The sequence below is a fragment of the Eumetopias jubatus genome, unplaced genomic scaffold (genome assembly GCF_037043125.1).
Source record: "Eumetopias jubatus isolate StellerSeaLion01/CBP00866 unplaced genomic scaffold, mEumJub1_p1.0 scaffold_3, whole genome shotgun sequence".
Taxonomy (NCBI): domain Eukaryota; kingdom Metazoa; phylum Chordata; class Mammalia; order Carnivora; family Otariidae; genus Eumetopias; species Eumetopias jubatus.
The window spans coordinates 10041919-10060867 of NW_028274809.1; the positions used below are offsets into that span (position 1 = coordinate 10041919).

Below are 18949 nucleotides of genomic sequence, written 5' to 3' on the forward strand. Positions count from 1 at the left end.
TATTTAAGCCACTATATTTGTGGTAGTTTGTTACGGGAGAATTAGGAAACCACTACAATCATTAATTACTAATGTAGTAATGATACACTCTGTTTCTAAGATTATGGGAATTCCCCTACATGGAAAGTTTGTGTTTTGCTATGGGCTGAACTATGTCCTCCCAACCTCCCCCAAATCCACATGCTGAAGTCCTAAACCCCAGAACCTCTGAGTGTGACTGCACTGGGAGAAAGGACCTTTATCGTGGGGCTTGAACTCATGAACCTGAGATCAAGAGTCACATGCTCTACCAACAGAGCCAGCCAGGCCCCCCCCCATGGAGAAAGGACCTTTAAAGGAGTGATTAAGTTAAATTGGTCATATGGGTGGGCGCTAATCCATTCTGACTGGTATTTTTTTTTTAAGATTTTATTTATTTATTTGAGAGAGAATGAGAGAGAGAGAGAACATTAGAGGGGGAAGACTCCCTGCTGAACAGGGAGTCTGATGTGGGACTCAATCCCGGGACTCCAGGATCATGACCTGAGCCGAAGGCAGCTGCCCAACCGAGCCACCCAGGTGCCCTCTGACTGGTATTCTTAGAAGAAGAGGAACTTTGGACACCTGGAGAGACACCAGAGGACAGGTCCTATGAGGACACAGTGCGGTGGCCATCTGCAAGCCAAGGGGAGAGGCCTCAAAAGAAACCAACCTTGTCAGCACCTTGAACCTGAACTAGCCTCCAGTGCTGTGAGAAGGTACATTCCTGGTGTTTCAGTCATCCAGTCTGTAGTATTCTGTTATGGCAGACTTAGCACACTCGTGCAGATTTATATGATGTATTCCTCCAGAGCTGCTTATAACTACCCTAAGTATTAAAATACTAGGAAGTTCTAGAATTTACTCCCTGTGCTCTTATATGAATATAGAGCCATGAAAATATAATTTGAGCACAGTGATTTTGTTATTTTAAACAATATTCCTGCATCAGAAAATGTATTTTCATTCATTTTAACAAACATACTAAGTGCCTACCAGGTACCTGATCTTGAAAATGGAAGGATTAATAAGATGTGGTCCCTGTGTTTGAAAAACCGTCTTCAAAGTATCAGTCTGGTAGTGTGACCAGACTTGGTGTAAGGTATTTTCCGCCTCTGGAATAAACCATTGATCAGAAACCTGAACTCTGTTAGGACCAGACTTATAATTTAGAAGGATCTGTTTTAGAATTTACCTTGTCCCACTCCCTAAGAGTTCTCTCAAATAATTCATAAAACCATTTACAGAGCTATGTACCAGGCATTGCTCTAGGTGGGTGCCAAAGACCCATTGGTAAGCAAAGCAAAGTCGTTACCATAATGGAGCTTACATCCTAGTGATGGAGACAGACAATAAGTGAACAAATAACATAGACTATTTCATGTGATGAAAAACGTTATGGGAGATCCAGTCTTCCCCAGTAAGGAAGGAGGGGGTGATTTTTTTATATGGTGGTTAGAGAAACACTCTCTAATAAGGCAGTTTTGGCAGAGACCTGAATGAAGAGCAAATCATGGGGACATCTGGGAAAATGCATTCTTAACAAAGGGAATAGCAAGTGCAAAGGCCCTGAGGTGGGAACATGCTTGCTTTGTTCAAGAAACACCAGGGAGGCCAGTCTGCCTGAATTAGAGTAGGCAAGAGGGGAAAGTGGCTGAAGATCACTACAAGACTTGGATTTTTACTCTACATGAGATAGGAAGCCACTGAAGGGCTTAAAGCAGACAATGTGACCTGATATATGTCTTGAAGGGCTGATTCTGGCTACTGTGATGAGAACACACTATTGTGGGGCAAGGGCAGAAAAAGTGAGACCAGTTAGAAGGCTAATTCAATAATCTGGTGAGAGGTTGTTGTTGGTTGGACCAGAGTTGGAATTGGCGAGAAGCGTTCTGTATTAGTTATCTACTGTTGCATAACAAATAATCCCCAAATTTACTAGCTTAAAACAACAAACATTTATTGTCTCACACAGTTTCTGAGGTTCAGGAATGTGGGAGTGGGTGGTTCTGGCTCAGAGTCTGTCTCTCCTGAGGTTCAGTCAAGACGTTATGTGGGTCTGCATCATCTGAGGCCTTGACAGTGCCTCTAGGGTCCACATTCAAGAAAGCTCATGCATATGGCGGCTGACAGAAGGCCTCAGTTCCTCATCACATGGGCCATTCCACAGGACTGCCTCAAGGCACAGCAGTGGCTTCCCCCAGAGCAAGTGATGAGAGAAATGGGGAAAGGAGAAAAGTCAGACGTCATAGTGTCACTTGTAACCTTATCTCAAAAGTAACACACCATCACTCCTGCCAGATTGCACTGGTCACACACACTGACCGGGTACAGTGCGGGAGGGGATTTCACAAGAGCATGAATGTTGGGAGGTGGGCATCTTTAGGAACCATCTTGGAGTCTGCGAACCACCGTTCAGATTCTGGTTTTGTTGATGGATTATATCTAGTGTGTGCGAGAAAGAAAGGGAGCAAGGCTATCCGTGGGATTTAGGCCTTTTTTTTTTTTTTGCAGGAGGGAAGATCAGGAGCTATTTTGGGATATGCTACATTTGAGAGCCTATTAGAAATAACTCAAGTGGAGATGTCAAGGGAGCAGCCAGATAAATATCTGAGTGTGGGGTTTCTGGGGAGATGGGCCAGCTGAAGATATCAATCTGGGACTGCAGTATATGGTGGCATTTAAAGCCGGAGCCCGGATCCAATCCCCCAGGAGTCAAGCACAGACAGACAAGAGAACAGGCACTAGAGATAAGCCCTGGCCCCCAGTGTTTAGATTTGGAGAGAAGAGGAGGAGCCATCAAGGAGGCCCAGAAGGAGCCAGTGAGGCAGGAGGAGAACCAAGAGCTCGGAGCTCCCAGAAGCCAGGGGAAGAAAATGTCCCCTCCAACTTCAGTGCTGCTGAGAGGTCAAGGAAACAAGAGTAACACGGTTCTGGTCCTCTGCCAGGACCGCCACCAAGGGTGACCCAGATTCTAGAGACCTACCACCAGTGTGCACCATATGAGTAGGAGAGGACCTTCAGATGAGAAAAACTTTGGGGGGATCTTGGGAATATGATAAGGAGGAATGGAAAAAAATCAAACCCAGTCAAATATCAATACTTAACAACAGCAGATAGTGATTACGAGTTGATTATGTATTATGTGCGGCTCTAAATACTGTTCATGTGTCAGGGCACTGAATGCCCAAGCGACCATGTGGAATAACCATTTTTTTTCCCCAGGTATGAGGAGAAAGTGGGCTCATAGAGGGAGTTAGGGTCAGCCTGTGGTCACACAGCTGGGTAGAGGCAGCAGGGATTCAAATCCTGGCCACTGGCCCCTGAGCCCCTCTCTCGGCCCAGGGCACACCTGTTCTGCTGTAGAGACGCCTTCTGAGGGATCCCTTAAGGACCAAGGAGGAGAAGGGGACCAAACAATATCATTGTCTGGAGTTTTCTCCTCTGCCAGAGACCTGGATGCTGTAGGAAATCTAAAAAGTGAAACACAGGAGACTTTGAACTTGCCAGGTGATTTAATTCAGTATATCAGTGCTACTCCTGGCTAGAGGCCACCAGCCAGTCCTGAGACTGCAGTTCTCACACTGCTATTTTGTTTTATTTTATTTTATTTTATTTTTTAAAGATTTTATTTGTTTACTTGAGAGAGAGCAAGAGTGAAAGAGAGCACAGGGGGAGAGGGAGAAGCAGACTCCCTGCTGAGCAGAGAGCCCACGTGGGGCTCGATCCCAGGACTCCGAGATTATGACCTGAATGGAAGGTAGACGCTTAAATGACTGAGCCACCCAGGCGCCCCTCAAACTGCAATTTTAAAAGTCCCACTTTATTGCCTATTTTCTCAGGATCAGGACTCCCACAAGTGTTATCCCCAAGCCACTGTTACCCCACCCTCACCCCTATATCCTAGCAGGGGGCAGGAGTGTGGGAGGTGTCTGGGGCAAGCAAGAAACTGTACTCAGAACACAAGCAAGGCCAATGTTCCTTGCCAGGTTTTGTGGAAATCAATTAGAAAATCACATGGTCTGTCAATGAATATTTATCACTTAGACATAAGCTTTGTGGTAGTTACTACAATGTTTAGAAAGTAAAATGGAGGGGCGCCTGGGTGGCTCAGTTGGTTAAGCGACTGCCTTCGGCTCAGGTCATGATCCTGGAGTCCCAGGATCGAGCCCCGCATCGGGCTCCCTGCTCGGCAGGGAGTCTGCTTCTCCCTCTGACCCTCTTCCCTCTCATGCTCTCTATCTCTCATTCTCTCTCTCTCTCTCAAATAAATAAATAAAATCTTTAAAAAAAAAAAAGAAAGTAAAATGGATCCTGACATGAAAATGAAATGTGTTATATAGCAGTTTACTTTATTTTTAAGATTTTATTTGTAAGTAATCTCTATACCCAACATGATATAGAGTTACCCCAAGATCAAGAGTCACCCACTCCACTGACTGAGCCAACCAGGCTCCCCTACAGCAGTTTACTTCATAACTGTGCAGAAACATGTCTATTTTACAATTAAATAAGTAAGGAGTGCCTGGACTGATTTTTATTCAATGAAAAGTGGATAGTCTTTCCCTAACATGGTTGTTTTTAAACCACTAATGCATTTTATAAGTACTTGCTATAAAGAGGTTAACAAAATAAGATGTATGTAATATCAGGAATTGAAGGCAATCAATCCAGACTTTCAACTGGTTAAGGAAGCACAACCAAACCAAACCTACTCTCTGTCTTACAAAAAACTATTACATGCTATAATTTAAAAAATAGAATGTCTTTTAAGAGTGTTGATTATCAAAGATCCACCCAGAATGTGTCTTTGAGAATAAGATTAATGTACTTGATTTTTCCACTCTCGGTGCTTAGTCCTGGCAATGTCCGTAATTAGCTATGGAACCCTGGAAAGTCACATCCATCCTGAACCTCACTTGTGAAATGGGGATAATACCAGTTATTTCACAAGGATATTGTAACAATAAAATGAGAAAGCATATATAAAAGTATTTGATACTAACTCCTAATAAAATAAAAATCTCTAGCATAGCTTCTAGTTTTCAATTTTTATACTCAAAGTAAATAATTATTAAGGAGTTTAGTTAAAGGGCATCCTTTTAAGGGACACATACTGAAGTAGTTTAGCATGAAATGATGTAACAACTAAGATTTGCTTCCAACTAATCCAGTGGGAACAGTGGCTTGGTGTAGAGATTTTGGCCACATCTTGAGTCTCATTGAAGCCAGGTGATAGGTACATGGGAGTTTGTTAAAAACCACTGTTTGCTTTTTATTCTTTTTAAATTTTATTTATATATTTATTTTTTAAAGATTTTATTTATTTATTTGACAGAGACAGACACAGCGAGAGAGGGAACACAAGCAGGGGGAGTGGGAGAGGGAGAAGCATGCTTCCCACTGAGCAGGGAGTCCGATGTGGGGCTCTATGCCAGGAACCTGGGATCATGACCTGAGCCGAAGGCAGACGCTTAACAACTGAGCCACCCAGGCATCACTTATTTTTTATTTTTAAAGATTTTATTTATTTATTTGTCAGAGAGAGAGAGACAGAGAGGACAAGCAGGGGGAGAGGCAGGCAGAGGGAGAAGTGGGCCCCTCCCCCCAAGGCAGCTGCTTCACCGACTGAGCCATCCAGGCACCCCTGCTTTTTATTTGAAATTTTGATATTGTGAAAGCAAAAAGCACAAGGGAAACTGGAGGGCAGTTTGTATTTAGCTCATGTACTACCTGATTAAGGCTACTTCTGAGCAAACCTTGATATTAAAAAGAAATGGGGGTGCCTGGGTGGCTCAGTCGGTTGAACATCTGCCTTCGGCTCAGGTCATGATCCCAGGGTCCTGGGATCGAGTCCCGGGTCAGGCTCCTTGCTCAGCGGGGACCCTGCTTCTCCTCCCTCTGCCTGCCACTCCCCCTGCTTGCGCTCTCTCTTTCTCTCTCTCTGACAAATGAATAAATAAAATCTATAAAAAAATAGAAAAAGAAAAGGTAGCAATTTTGCCCAAATGCATGAGAGTTCATGGATTTGAGAATTTGATTATGTTTTCAAATAACCTTTTAATTTATTTTTAACTAAAGGAAAGCCATTTTAATTAAATGTTATAAGAAAAAATTAAATTTATGCAATTTAAGATTATTAATGGAATCAACGCATCAGCCTGGAATCTTAAACACTTGGAGATCTTTCCCAAGAGAAATTTTGGGATATGTTTAACAATTTTCTGTCTTGAAGTACATAATAACATATCAATATTTCAAATGATGATATGCTGGATATTTCTGTGACAAAATCTATCACTAATTAAAGGGAACTGAGCAGTAAGTACATAACATGCTCCCTTCCTTACCTTGAAGATGGGAGTTCCCTAGGAACTCTTCATGAGACTCTTTGGCTTCTCCAGGTTTTGTTGATCGATACTCACTCCTCAGAGAGATCTTCCACCATCTAAAGATCACCTGTGATTGAATAGAAGGGGATAGGAATTAAAACTGATTCCAATACCAACAGCTACAGTTTGGCCTGGGATTTTGAAAGATCACTGCAGTAGGCACATAAGGCTATGCGTCCAACATCATATGTAACTTTGCAATCTGGTGTCACATCACATTAGAAGTGAGGTCTGTGCATCAGTGAACATTCTTCTCAGAGATTAGGGTCACAAAACCAAAGTGCTGGAAGGAATCTTAAACATCTATCAAGTCACTTGATGTTAAAATCACGCAGACCCAAATGGCTATCTGTCTCTTGAGGGTCTCTGAGAATAGGCATTCTCTAACTCGCTCCACTCTCTGCCTTCCTTCCTGTCTACAGGGCAGACACAATGCGTGGATACTTCCCTCACAGAGAAAGACAGTTACATGGCCAGCACCAGGGAAAGCACCATTATGCTTTGTCTGATGCATGTAAGTGTCATTACACAGGACACTTCTTGGTCATGGATCTGCCGCTAGTCTGTTTGACTTCTATGAGCCTGTTGGTTTATCAGGAGCAAACCTCATTTCCATGGTTATGGACTGCATGTAAGTTCTATGTTGATTTCATGGCAGTGTCAACTCCTGGCCTGGCTGAGGAGCCCCCTGAAGCTTATCCAATTTATCTCACGCTCTTCAACCTGTCATGGAACTGGGTAGTTAATTGAGATAACAAAGCCTCCACCAATTTGACAAGCAAACCAGATTCTTTCCACACTTAGATGAGGGCTACGGGGGAAGAAATGGAGAAGGGGACAGTGCAGAGAAACTGGTTGGCTTCCATTCTCGCTAGCATCACCTTGTAAGGTTACAATTATGGTCAGGAAAGCTCAGCCCAAGGCAACATTGTTAAGCAAGTGAAACTTGCTGTGGGCCCTCCCCTTGTTTACAGTTTCCTCTCCCCCGTCCCCACCCACCCATCGCTCCCTGGGGTCCTCACAGGTCCTGGGTATGCCTTTTTGGGCCACTGCCCTGTTACCTACAGCTCTTCGCCCCTGTCCCTAGGCCCTTTTTTTTTTTTAAGATTATTTATTTATTTATTTGACAGAGAAAGCACGAGCAGGCGGAGTAGCAGGGAGAGAGAGAGGGAGAAGCAGGCTTCCCGCTGAGCAGGGAGCCCAACGCAGGGCTCAATCCCAAGACTCCGGGATCATGACCCGAGCCGAAGGCAGACGCTTAACCAACTGAGCCACCCAGGCGCCCCCCAGGCCCTTCTTGGTGTTGTTCTGGAACCCCTCCCCCACAGGCTTTGAACTGCCCGACCACCTCATGGCTCCTCACTCCTTTCTCCTTGCTTGCAGGCCTGGACTTCAGCCAGCGTTCCTCTCCTTGTAGAGCTGCCTCCCTGTGTCCTGTCGTCTCCTGAGGCCCTTCTCCCCTTCCCTGATATCCGAAAGATAACTGAACTCTCAGGGCCGGGGAGGCTTTTTATACCATCTTACCTAGCACCCTGCCCAACAGAAGGTAGGTCCTTTTAAAGGGTTGCTGTTCATATAGGTTTTGTGCTGATCACTATAGAATATGTAAGTTACAAAACCCCAAAGTCTCAAAATTGTGGTAGCTGATTCCTTTCAGCAAATCTGTTAACCTGCCACTTTTGATTTTCCTGAGCAGGAGCCTCACCAAAATTGTCCTCTTAAACATCTTTCTACCCCATCTCCACAGAGGTGAGGGGCATTTTAGTCCCTAGGGCTGCCATAACAAAAGACTAAGGGCTGAAACAACAAAATTTATTTATTCACAGTTCTGGAAGCTGGAAGTTCAAGATCAAGCTGTCGACAGGTTTGGTGTCTGGGAGGCCTCTCTCCTGGGCTGGCAGATGGCCACCTTCTTAATGAAGCCTCTCACATTGGCTTTTCCTCTGTGCGTGTGCATCCCTGGTGTCCGTCTCTTCTTATTAAGGACACTGGTCATATTGGATTAGGGCTCCACCTCTATGACCTCATTTGACCTTAATGACCTATTCAAAGCCCCTATCTCCAAATATAGTCACCCTGGGGGTTAGTGCTTTGACATAGGCATCTTAGGGGGACACAATTTAGTCCCTAGCAGAATTATCTGTTACTGTATCTATATGATACACAGGGCCATCAGTAGAAAGAGCACGAATTCTGGAGAGAGGCAGAACTTTGCTATTTAATCGCTCTATACTTCAAATTCCCTTTTTATTCCCTTTCTATTAGACATCATTGAAATTAACATTAAATATGATAAATATTTCTTTTCTATTGAATAAAGATGCCAGGCAATCTGAATCTAATGCTATGTTCTTTATATCACATGATCTAGGACTTTTAGAACTAATTGGGAAGTCAGAAATAATTTAGTCCACCTCTTGCAACTCATACAGCAGAGCAAAAAGTTTCCAAGAGGTTAAGTTAGAAGTGGTGGGTTGTCTCTCGCTACGACCACACCACTGGAAGTATGTTACAATGAAAGCAAGTCTCAGGTTGAATTCTGCCACAAGAAAAACCAGCAAGCAGGCACCACAAGAGTCCAAACTACATTTCTGGAAGCTCAATGGAGTCCCCTCCTCGCCGTGCACTTGGACACACTGCAGGAACCTTCACAGGAAAGTTTCCCTCTGGGGCACGTGCCCCTCTATTACAATGATGTAATCAGCTACTCTTCTAGCCAGATCAAGCAACGAAATCCTTGGGCAACTGGAGGATTCCGGAACAAACAGAGTTCTAGACAGGGCACTAATATAACAGCAATGTTGTTAGTGAGCTTATTTCTTATGTTGTTCAAAAAAAGGCAGAGAGATGTACACAATTGTCGAATCACAATATCATATTCCTGAAACTAATATAACACTGTGCATTAACTATCCTGGAATTAAAACAAAATAAAATAAAATAAAATAAAATAAATTTTTAAAAAGGCAGAGAAACACATCTGCAATCTTACTTGTCTCATATCTTGCACGTTACTCATTTCATCAGTGAAAAATTATTTCCGACATTCATTAGACTAATTAATTAACCCTCCGGTACTGATTTAGAAGGCAATATTTGAAGTGCTTGCAATAATGGCCTCTAGAGGGAGGATCCTCAGGGCACAGACTCAAGTTAACTTGCACAGAGATAAGCATCCCACTGGCTCCTCTGAGGTATTTAAAGTAAATTACTGAGAATATAACACTTGCCTAAGGAAAGATGACTGGTTAGAACCGGAATCCAAGCCTCCTTACTTCTAACTCATAAACACAGGGTTTGTTCTGAGGCACAAAGCTTTCTTGAAGTATGACTTTTATGCTACAGGTCAGCAGATCACCCCTACAGAGCACAGCACAGAAGTCAGAATCACTACTTAGCCTCATCAAGACGCAATTATGCTCCATATACTATACTTATTAAAATAGAAAATTATATTAGATATTCTCTACCACCTACTGTCTCTCAGAATGGTAAAGTTGTGTTTTTGTCTTTTTGGTTTTTTTTTTTTAAGCAACAAAGCCTAGTATTGGTAAGGACAAGGAAAAATAAAAGCCCTTAATAATCACTGAGAAGGGCATGCATTGGTTTGGCAATATTCATCAAAAACCTTAAGTTCATTCCTACCCTTTGACCCAAACATTCTACTTGTTAAGAATTTATCCTCAGGAATTTATTAGAAATGCTTATAACATGAAGGATAGTTGAAAGACAGGCAGGCAGGGAAAAGCACCCCGCCCCCAAGAGGAAACCACCCTTAAAAGGATTTTACACCACCCTGGAAGGAGCACTCCACCCTTTCCCACATGATAGGTAGATGACAGGCACACAGAGGGTTGATCAGATTAAAACAGCCTACAACAAAGAGCCCATAAAAACCCCTAGATCTTGGGGCGCCTGGGTGGCTCAGTCGGTTAAGCATCTGCCTTCAGCTCAGGTCATGATCCCAGGGTCCTGGTCTCGAGCCCCACATTGGGTTCCTTGCTCAGCAGGGAGCCCGCTTCTCCCTCTCCCTCTGCAGCTCCCCTTGCTTGTGCTCGCACTTGTGCTCTCTCTCTAATAAATAAATAAAATCATTAAACAAAAACAAAAATACCTAGGTCTAAATGCCAAATCGGCAACCCTCTCAGGTCCCCTCCCTCTTCAGGAGTTTTGTACTATCGCTCAATAAACTTTACTATCACTTAACAAGCTTTGCTTTGCTGCCCACCACTGTTCGTCTGTCTGGTCTACCTCTTCATTCTTCTAAGCAGCATGACCAAGAACTGTGGGCAGTGAAGGAGAAGAAATCCTGTAACATTTTGATATAAGAATGTCATAGGTTAATTATGACAATGAAAAATCAGAACTGACCTAAGGGTTTGAAAGTTGGGACTAATTAAATAATTATGGCACATTTAGATGATGGAATACTTTGCAGCCAATAAAAGAATATGTGAAAAAATAACATAGAACAATGTTAATGATCATTTGTGAAAAGGCTCAAAAGTATATACACCACTAATCCAAATATTGAAAGGAAAATATATACACAGAGGGAAGGAGCATCAGTGTAGCAGTAAATACAACTGTTTCACATGACAGAAATAGCTTGAAGGAAGCTGAGCTAAGAGGTATCCCCCAAATATTTGTGAAGTGGTTGCTAACTATTCTGGTATTATCTCATCTTAAATCAAGTCATATATTCATATATAGTTATTCATATATAGTTATTGTTACATATTTATCTCTATTTTGAAAACCTTGAAGTCCATAAATACTGTTTTAAACATCATTCTTATTTATTTTGAGACAGAGGGTGCACTCAGGTGCAAGTTGGGGGGAGGGGCAGAGGGAAAGAATCTCAAGCAGACTCCCCACTGAGCACGGAGCCCACGCAGGGCTCATCCCAGGACCCTGAGATCATGACCTGAGCTGAAATCAAGAGTCGGAGGCTTAACAGACTGAACCACCCAGGCGCTCCAACATCTTGTTCTTATTAACTGTGAGTGTTTTGCTAATGAACATGCCTACAAGAAAAGCTACAGAAGAGCTGGCACTGTTTTTGCAAGACTGTTGAGATTTGGCTGGAACATGGGCTTCGCCGTGCTCTCCCCAGGTCTCCTGAATCTCCCAAACGCCTGTGAGCAGTACACGACTCTTTTTATGAAAGGAGAAACTGACCCTAGACCGCTTAGAGACCTTGTGTCTGCTCTGGCCGCGGTGGCATCTGCTGACCTTCCCCAGTCTAGTTCTTGTGCATTGCTTCATACCCGCTCTAGGAAGGATGGGCAGTGAACCTCGTTAGAAGGTACATATCATTATTTGGTAGCTTAGTAGAAGTCACGTGACTATTGGTAGAATTCTTTAAAATTTTTATTTATATTTAGCGTATTTTTAAATTTCTTATATATTTCCAGTAAATCATTGTAATAAACTTGGAAATTGTGTTTACTTTTAAAGAGAAGTCAAAGGTTTCTCATTAATCCCTGGGCACCTCTTCTTCATCATTTATAAAGGCAAGATGATGAGGCATTTCTTGTTCACCTGGCAAAGGTCCCTAAACGTTAGGTCCTTTCCCCCATTGGGCCAGCAACTCACTAGGCAGCCCTTGAGGGGACACTGGGAAAGAAATGGGCCCACCAGGGCATCTCAGCATCTGAGAATATCTGGACAATGCACAACCCTGTCTTTTTTTTTTTTTTTAAAGATTTTATTTATTTATTTGACAGAGAGAGAGCAACACAGCGAGAGGCGGAACACAAGCAGGGGGAGTGGGAGAGGGAGAAGCAGGCCTCCTGTGGAGCAGGGAGCCCGACGTGGGGCTCGATCCCAGGACCCTGGGATCATGACCCGAGCCGAAGGCAGACACCTAATAACTGAGCCACCCAGGCGCCCCGCACAACCCTGTCTTCACCCCCCGGTTGAAATTGTGCTAATCCCACGACTGCCCTAACTGACAAACCCTGCCACTGGGACCAAAGGCAGAGAGAGTCTGTGATTAGACAGGTCTGGGTTTAAAACCTGTTCTCTTTTACCTTGGGCAAATGTCTTCGCCTCTTTTGGCCTCAGTTTCATCTCCAAAATGGAAATAATGATGATGCCCCCCTCACCGACTCGGATGGATGACATGAGATAAATCCAAAGCACCCAGCCCGATGTCAGATATGGAGTACACCCCAAAGAGGGAGGTCCTTGCCTCTTTCTTTCTCCCTTCCCCTCTTGTTCACCTGCTGACCAGTCAGTCCATCATATCTGTAACAGCCAGCTCAGCCCCAAATACCAAATATCTCTTTCCTCATCAACTACCTAACAATATTTGGTTCTTGACCGTATTTTTGATTGTATTCTTCAAAGACATTTATTTCAGCTTTTCACTCTGACCTGGTGTTTGATTTTTTAATCAATAATCATTAAGAATCGCATGCTCTTTGCTGTATTTCCTCTACAGCATAATTATCATCTATCATCTATCCAGTTAAAAAACAAAGTTTCTCATGAAGGGTTGGAATGACTTGACAGATACCACACACTCAGTGGGGGATTACAAATCTTTCTAAGCGTCTGTCTAGGAAATAGGTTTGTAAGTTAGCACACGGCTGTTTTCGCTTTCTCCTGCAGACTACTGTTATTCTATCAGATCAAATTGCTCCTTGCTTTGGAAATCATATATAATTAGGGGGTTACACAGAGTGGGGGTTGAGATACTATGTCATGGAGAGTTTGTGGAATCAGATCTTTTATTAGGGGAAGAAGGATTTTGTTATCTGAACAGCACACTGAGAAATGGAGAAGTGAGGACTGCAAGGTAAACCCTACATGTAACTTTACCTTTTGATATTACTCAAAAGCTCACAAAGCACCGGTTTCCTGAAAGGCAGAAAGATATTATTTTTTAAGTGAATTATGAAGAGAATTGATTTTATTTCACCTCATTTAAACGAGACAACAATTATGGTTTCAATGCAAATTTACAACATCAAATATGTGCTCCCCTCTGTGTGTCTGTGTTTGGTTCAAGTTGTCTAAATACAGCAAAACTTAGATTTTCAAATATCCAAAATTTCACTCTGGAATGGTAGTAATTTTTATACATTAGGAATAAAAGCAACATTATTATCAATATTAGTAGTAGTAGTATTTAGAGAGAGAGGGAGGAAGGGGCAGAGGGAGAGGGAGAGAGAAAATCTTAAGCAGGCTCCATGCCCAGCACAGAGCCCAACGTGGAGCTTGATGTCACAACCCTGAGGTGAAATCGAGAGTCAGATGCTTAACTGTCTGAGCCACCCAGGCGCCCCAAAAGCAACATTATTAATAATGGACAAGATGAGTCTGAGGCTAAGATGGGAATGGAATAAACTGAAATTTATAGTAAGGAAGAGCTGACTGCATTGAAATATTTCTTCAAGAATTCAGAAATGCAGTTGCCCTTGGAGAGTCAAATTAGTAAATTTCAAACACAATGGATATGATTAGGAATTGATAGCAGACATCGCTGGTTGCCACCCACCTGCCTTTCCTAGTAGAGCCCAATTTGTCCAGCAGTCTCTCTCTTCTGCATAGCTTATGCACAGAGTTCAGGCCTCATCTCTAGTCCTAGGAGGCAGGACATGATGGGTCTAAGTCATTCTTGGTAGTTTTTCCCCTTGGCCAGTGATTGGTGTGGGCATGGGCATGTGATAAAATTTTGGCCAATGAGACACCAGGAAAAGGCTGCAGAAGCTTTGGGAAGATTTATTACTTACAAGAAGAAACAGAGCCTCTTTTTGGGCACCAACCATTGTGCTTTGATGTGATTAATGGAGTTGCTGCAGCCACTTTGTGACTATGAGGGGAGCCAGGTTGAGATGACAGCAGTCACCTGGAGGAGACAGAAGCAGTAAGTTGTGGAGAAGAGGAGCTTGAGCACGTCACTGTGCTGGGAACCTCTTTTTCTTTGGATGTGTTCATGTGAAATAATATCATATTTCATCAGATCTAATACACTATCCATTGTATGTCATGTCACAGCATTATTTTATGTGCCATGTAGAAAGAAATAACACTGGCAAAAAAACTGATGCACATTTTTTTTAAAGATTTTATTTAGTTATTTGACAGAGAGAGAGGGGGAGCACAAGCATGGGGAGCAGCAGAGGGAAAGGGAGAAGTATGCTCCCCGCTGGGCAGGGAGCACGATGAGGTTTCCATCGCAGGACCCTGGGGATATGACCTGAGCCGAAAGTAGATGCTTAACAGACTGAGCCACCCAGATGCCCCAGCATGTTTTTTTAATCACTTATTTTATATTTATTGAAAGGCTATTTTATTTGTCACTAGACATGTATTTTATTGTTATTTTTAGTATTTGTATTACTTCATTAATTTTATAAATTATATTGACACAATATATGTATTTTGTTAATTGTGATATAATAAATTTATACTGTCCTTGTGTATATCTAAAAAAGGAAAATATAAGTGGAATAAATAGATGAAGGTATTCCTGAAACTTCCCCAGATTCAGAGTCTGAGTCTTCTGGATCACATTGTGGATGAGAGTCTTCATCATTTTACTCAGAATATTGTCCTCTGTGACACCAATAACATGATGATAACCACAATAAAGTACTGAACTCTTTTTTTTTAAGATTTTATTTATTTATTTGAGAGAGAGAGAGAGAGAGAGACCACGAGCTACAGAACACAATCGGGGGACACAGGGCTCAATCCCAGGACCCTGAGATCATGACCTGAGCTGAAGGCAGACGCTTAACAGACTGAGCCACCCAGGTGCCCCTAAAATATTGAACTCTTAAGCTGGCTTTGGGGTTATGCAGAGCTAGCCTCCTTTTGATTTCTACTTTGGGAATGAGGTAAACATCTCAGATTCACCCCGCTCTCTCATAGCTTCTGGATTTTCTTCCAAGCTGCTGCTTTGATGCCTGGGCTTCTGAGTTGTTTTCAGTTTCTGGCTATTATGAATAAAGTTTCCATAAACGTTTGTGTACTGGTTTTTGCCCTCTTTGACTCCTTTTAAGTTGTTAACCATCCTCTATTCGTTAACAATTCTTTATAATAAACTGTCCCTGGTAAAATAGCAGTATGGTTTCTGTCTCCTCAGTGGACCTGATATGAATCTTCCACCATTCATTATATAGGGCACTTGGTAAGAGGTTTTAATTTAGGGATACTTCACGTCTAAGACATTTTCTCGTATAATTTTTTTTTCTGGAATCCCCCCCCCTTTTTTTCCCAGCTATTGGATGTCCTGTTCTAATTCTTTTATTTTTTTCCCTATTTTCCATCTCTTGCCTTTGGTTCTTTTTTTTTCTAGGAGAGTTCTTCAATTTTATCTTCCAACCCTTCTGTTGAGTTTTTCATTTTTCCTATCATGTTTTTTATTTTCTAAAAGCTTTTGTTAATTTTCTGACTTTTTTAAATGATGTGCTGTTCTTGTTTCATGGCTACAATACCTCTTCTTATGCTGCTGAGGCTATTACTGATGAGTATTTTGTTCTGTGTGCATTGTCTTTATTTTCTCCAAAATCATATTTCCTGGATTTTATTGGTGATGGTGGCACTGATGATTTGTTTTGCCTTTCCTGAGAAGCCTGATAACTCTTAGCTGTCCATGTGTATTCAGGAGTGGGGTGCTAGGAAGCTGTTGATTGTAAGTTCTGGCATTTGAGCAGGGCTTGTCCAGAGGAGGACCTCATTATAGGGTGATCTGCTGGGGCTCTTTGGTTGGAGGATCCGGAGTATGAATATCTTCTGATCTTTTCACTTGGCTTGGTCTGATTCTCTAGAGAAGAATCTTCCAGCTTTCTGCCTAGAGGGCATGAGGCTGGCTGCCTACAGCATCCTGTGAGCCTTGGGAAAGTCAGAGTGAGTCTCCTAAATCAGTATGTGGATTTTCCTTTCATCTCTTGCCATATTCAACACTGAGTTCCTCTGTCCCAGTGACCTGGGGTCTTGAGGCTACAGTATCCCTCCTTAACCCTCCAGAGACCAAACTTCCAGTCTTCTGGAGGGTGAAGCAAAACGGTTGCTGGTTGTGCAGAGGAGGGGAGGAGGTGAGGAAGGTGGTTCTAACCACATCTCAAACAGAATTTTAATCATTCCTATTGTTTTCAGGTCCTTCTTTACCCTTGTTTTCAAAAGAACCCATTTCTACCCATTCCTGAGCCTCCCTGCTCTGAGTTTCTGGGGCACAAATCTGATTGCTTCTTGACTTGGCCACCACTGGCTTAGATTTCAGCTTTTCTGGGGCTGTTGAATCAGCTACCAGTAGGTCATCTGCCTTCTAGCTCACAAAATTGTTGCCTTTCCTATTCTCTTTGTCTTTGTGGGTTATGCTTTAAAAAACCCTGTAATTGTCATTTTAGTGGTGTTGCCAGAGGGAGGAAAGGTATATAACAGTTCTTTAACTAGAAGCTGTACTTTGTGTATTCTTAAGATGTTTAAAATGTCACCATAGAGAATCTGAGATACTGTATTTCTCAATTTAATATAAACACATAGGATAATGTAAATGATTGAGTTGGTAGTCAATATTTAAACTTAGGAGTATCTGTTACACTTATAATGATTTTAAGATATTTAAAAGAATTTGATCTACATTTTTACATTTGTTTCATTAATGCTTTGCACACACTTGGCTAGATTTTGTTAGATTTGTGATTATGTCTCTTTAGATTTTAGAAATGCTTGAGAAAATCAAATACATTAACTTTGTGGTATAGATTGAAGCGTTTAAGACGATTTAATTAAGTTTGTAAATAGTACTTACATTTAAGAGAATTTAATTTGTTAAATTTATAAGTTCCATAGCTTTAATTAATAATTTCTAAGATAATCTAATTAAGTTTGTAAACGGTGCTTTAAAGTTTAAAGGATTATAATTTGCTAACTGTAGTAAGTTCATTAAACGTTCAAAAAAGGATAATGAAACTGAGTGTTTTGAATTGTCATTCAAAATTACTTGATTTACAATTGAATTTACTAGGTTTGTATTTGAATGTTTAAAGAAAAATAGGTTTTAGGGGCACCTGGCTGGCTCAGTCAGTAGAACAGTGGAGCTTGGGACTCTTGATCTCAGGATTCTGAGTTCAAGCACCATGTTAGGTATAGGGATTATAAATAAATAAACTTTAAATTTAAGATTTTATTTATTTATTTGAGAGATAGAATGAGAGAGAGAGCGTGCACACGAGTGGGGGAGGGTCAGAGGGAGAAGCAGGCTCCCCGCTGAGCAAGGAGTCAGATGCGGGGCTCGATCCCAGGACTCCAGGATCATGACCTGAGCCGAAGGCAGTCGCTTAACCAACTGAGCCACCCAGGCACCCCTAGGTTTTTAAATTTTTAACTTTAATTGAATAGCAATGAAAAACACAAATAACTGTAATAAATCAAAGTATTTGTATTAAATTATAAATTATAAATAATTACAAATAATTGTAAAATAGTTTCCTACATCAGATTAAAAAGTTTGATTTAGGTATTTGGGGACAACTTAGCCATTTGGAAAAAAAAAAATTGATTTATGCCTAACACCAAGATAAACTCCAAACAGATCAAAGATCTGCATGCAAAAAATGAGACCATACAGGAGCTAAAAGGAAAAAATGGTGAATTCCTTTATTATCTTTCTATGTCTCAAAATCTAAAAGCCATAGAAGAGAGGATTGATAAATTCGACTATATAAACATAAAAAACTTGGAAACATGATAAGGTTTAAAGCAACTTTATTTGTAACACCTCTGGGTTGAAAACAACCAAAATATCCATCAACTGGCAAATGGATAAATAGATCCATATGACAAAATATTACTCAGCAATAAAAGGACCTGCTGATACATGCAATCACATGGTTGAATCTCAAAAGAATTATGCTAAGTGGAAGAAGCTGGATATAAAAGGCTTACAGACTGTATGATCCCATTTAGGATTCGTTGGAAAAGGCAAAACAGAAATCAGGTGAGTGGTACCAAAGGGATGGGGGTGGGAGAGGGGAATGACCACAAAGGGACATGAGGGAAATCTTGGGTCGATAGAAATGGTCTCTCTCTTTACTATGGTGCTGGTATTTCATTTGTCAAAAATCACCTGAAAAGGGTGATTTTTACTATACTGAAAGCATACCTTGAGAATCCTGATTTTCTTAAAGTTCATTTATTTTTTTAGTAATCTCTACACCCAACATGAGGCTCGAACTCCCAACCCCAAGATCAAGAGTCAATGTTCTTCCGATTGAGCCAACCAGGCACCCCATAATAAGCCTGGTTTTTTGAAAAAACATATCAGACAAAGTCAAAAGAAAAATGATACTCTGGAAAGAACATCTGCAATTAAGATCATGACAACAGGCTAATCTCCCTAAAGAGTTTGTAGAAATAGAGAAAAGGCCAACAAATTAATTTTTAAAACGAGCAAAAGACATGAAAACAAAGGTCACAGGAAAAAATATTTACACAGCTCAGAAACATATGAAAAGATGCTCCGTTTCACTCATAATAATAGAAAAGCATATTAAAATCACATCTCAATGTGATTTCATTTC

The 18949-nt window shown here is 41.5% G+C and overlaps 1 protein-coding gene across 1 annotated transcript in view; it reads right to left on the bottom strand.

Moving 5' to 3' along the window:
- FBXO36 (F-box protein 36) overlaps positions 1-18949 on the bottom strand; it is an 85257-nt gene that overhangs the window by 24472 nt on the left and 41836 nt on the right. Inside the window, exon 2 of the mRNA XM_028105331.2 lies at positions 6369-6477. Within this exon, the coding sequence (XP_027961132.1) occupies positions 6369-6477 (109 nt within the window). The remainder of the gene's footprint in view (positions 1-6368; positions 6478-18949) is intronic.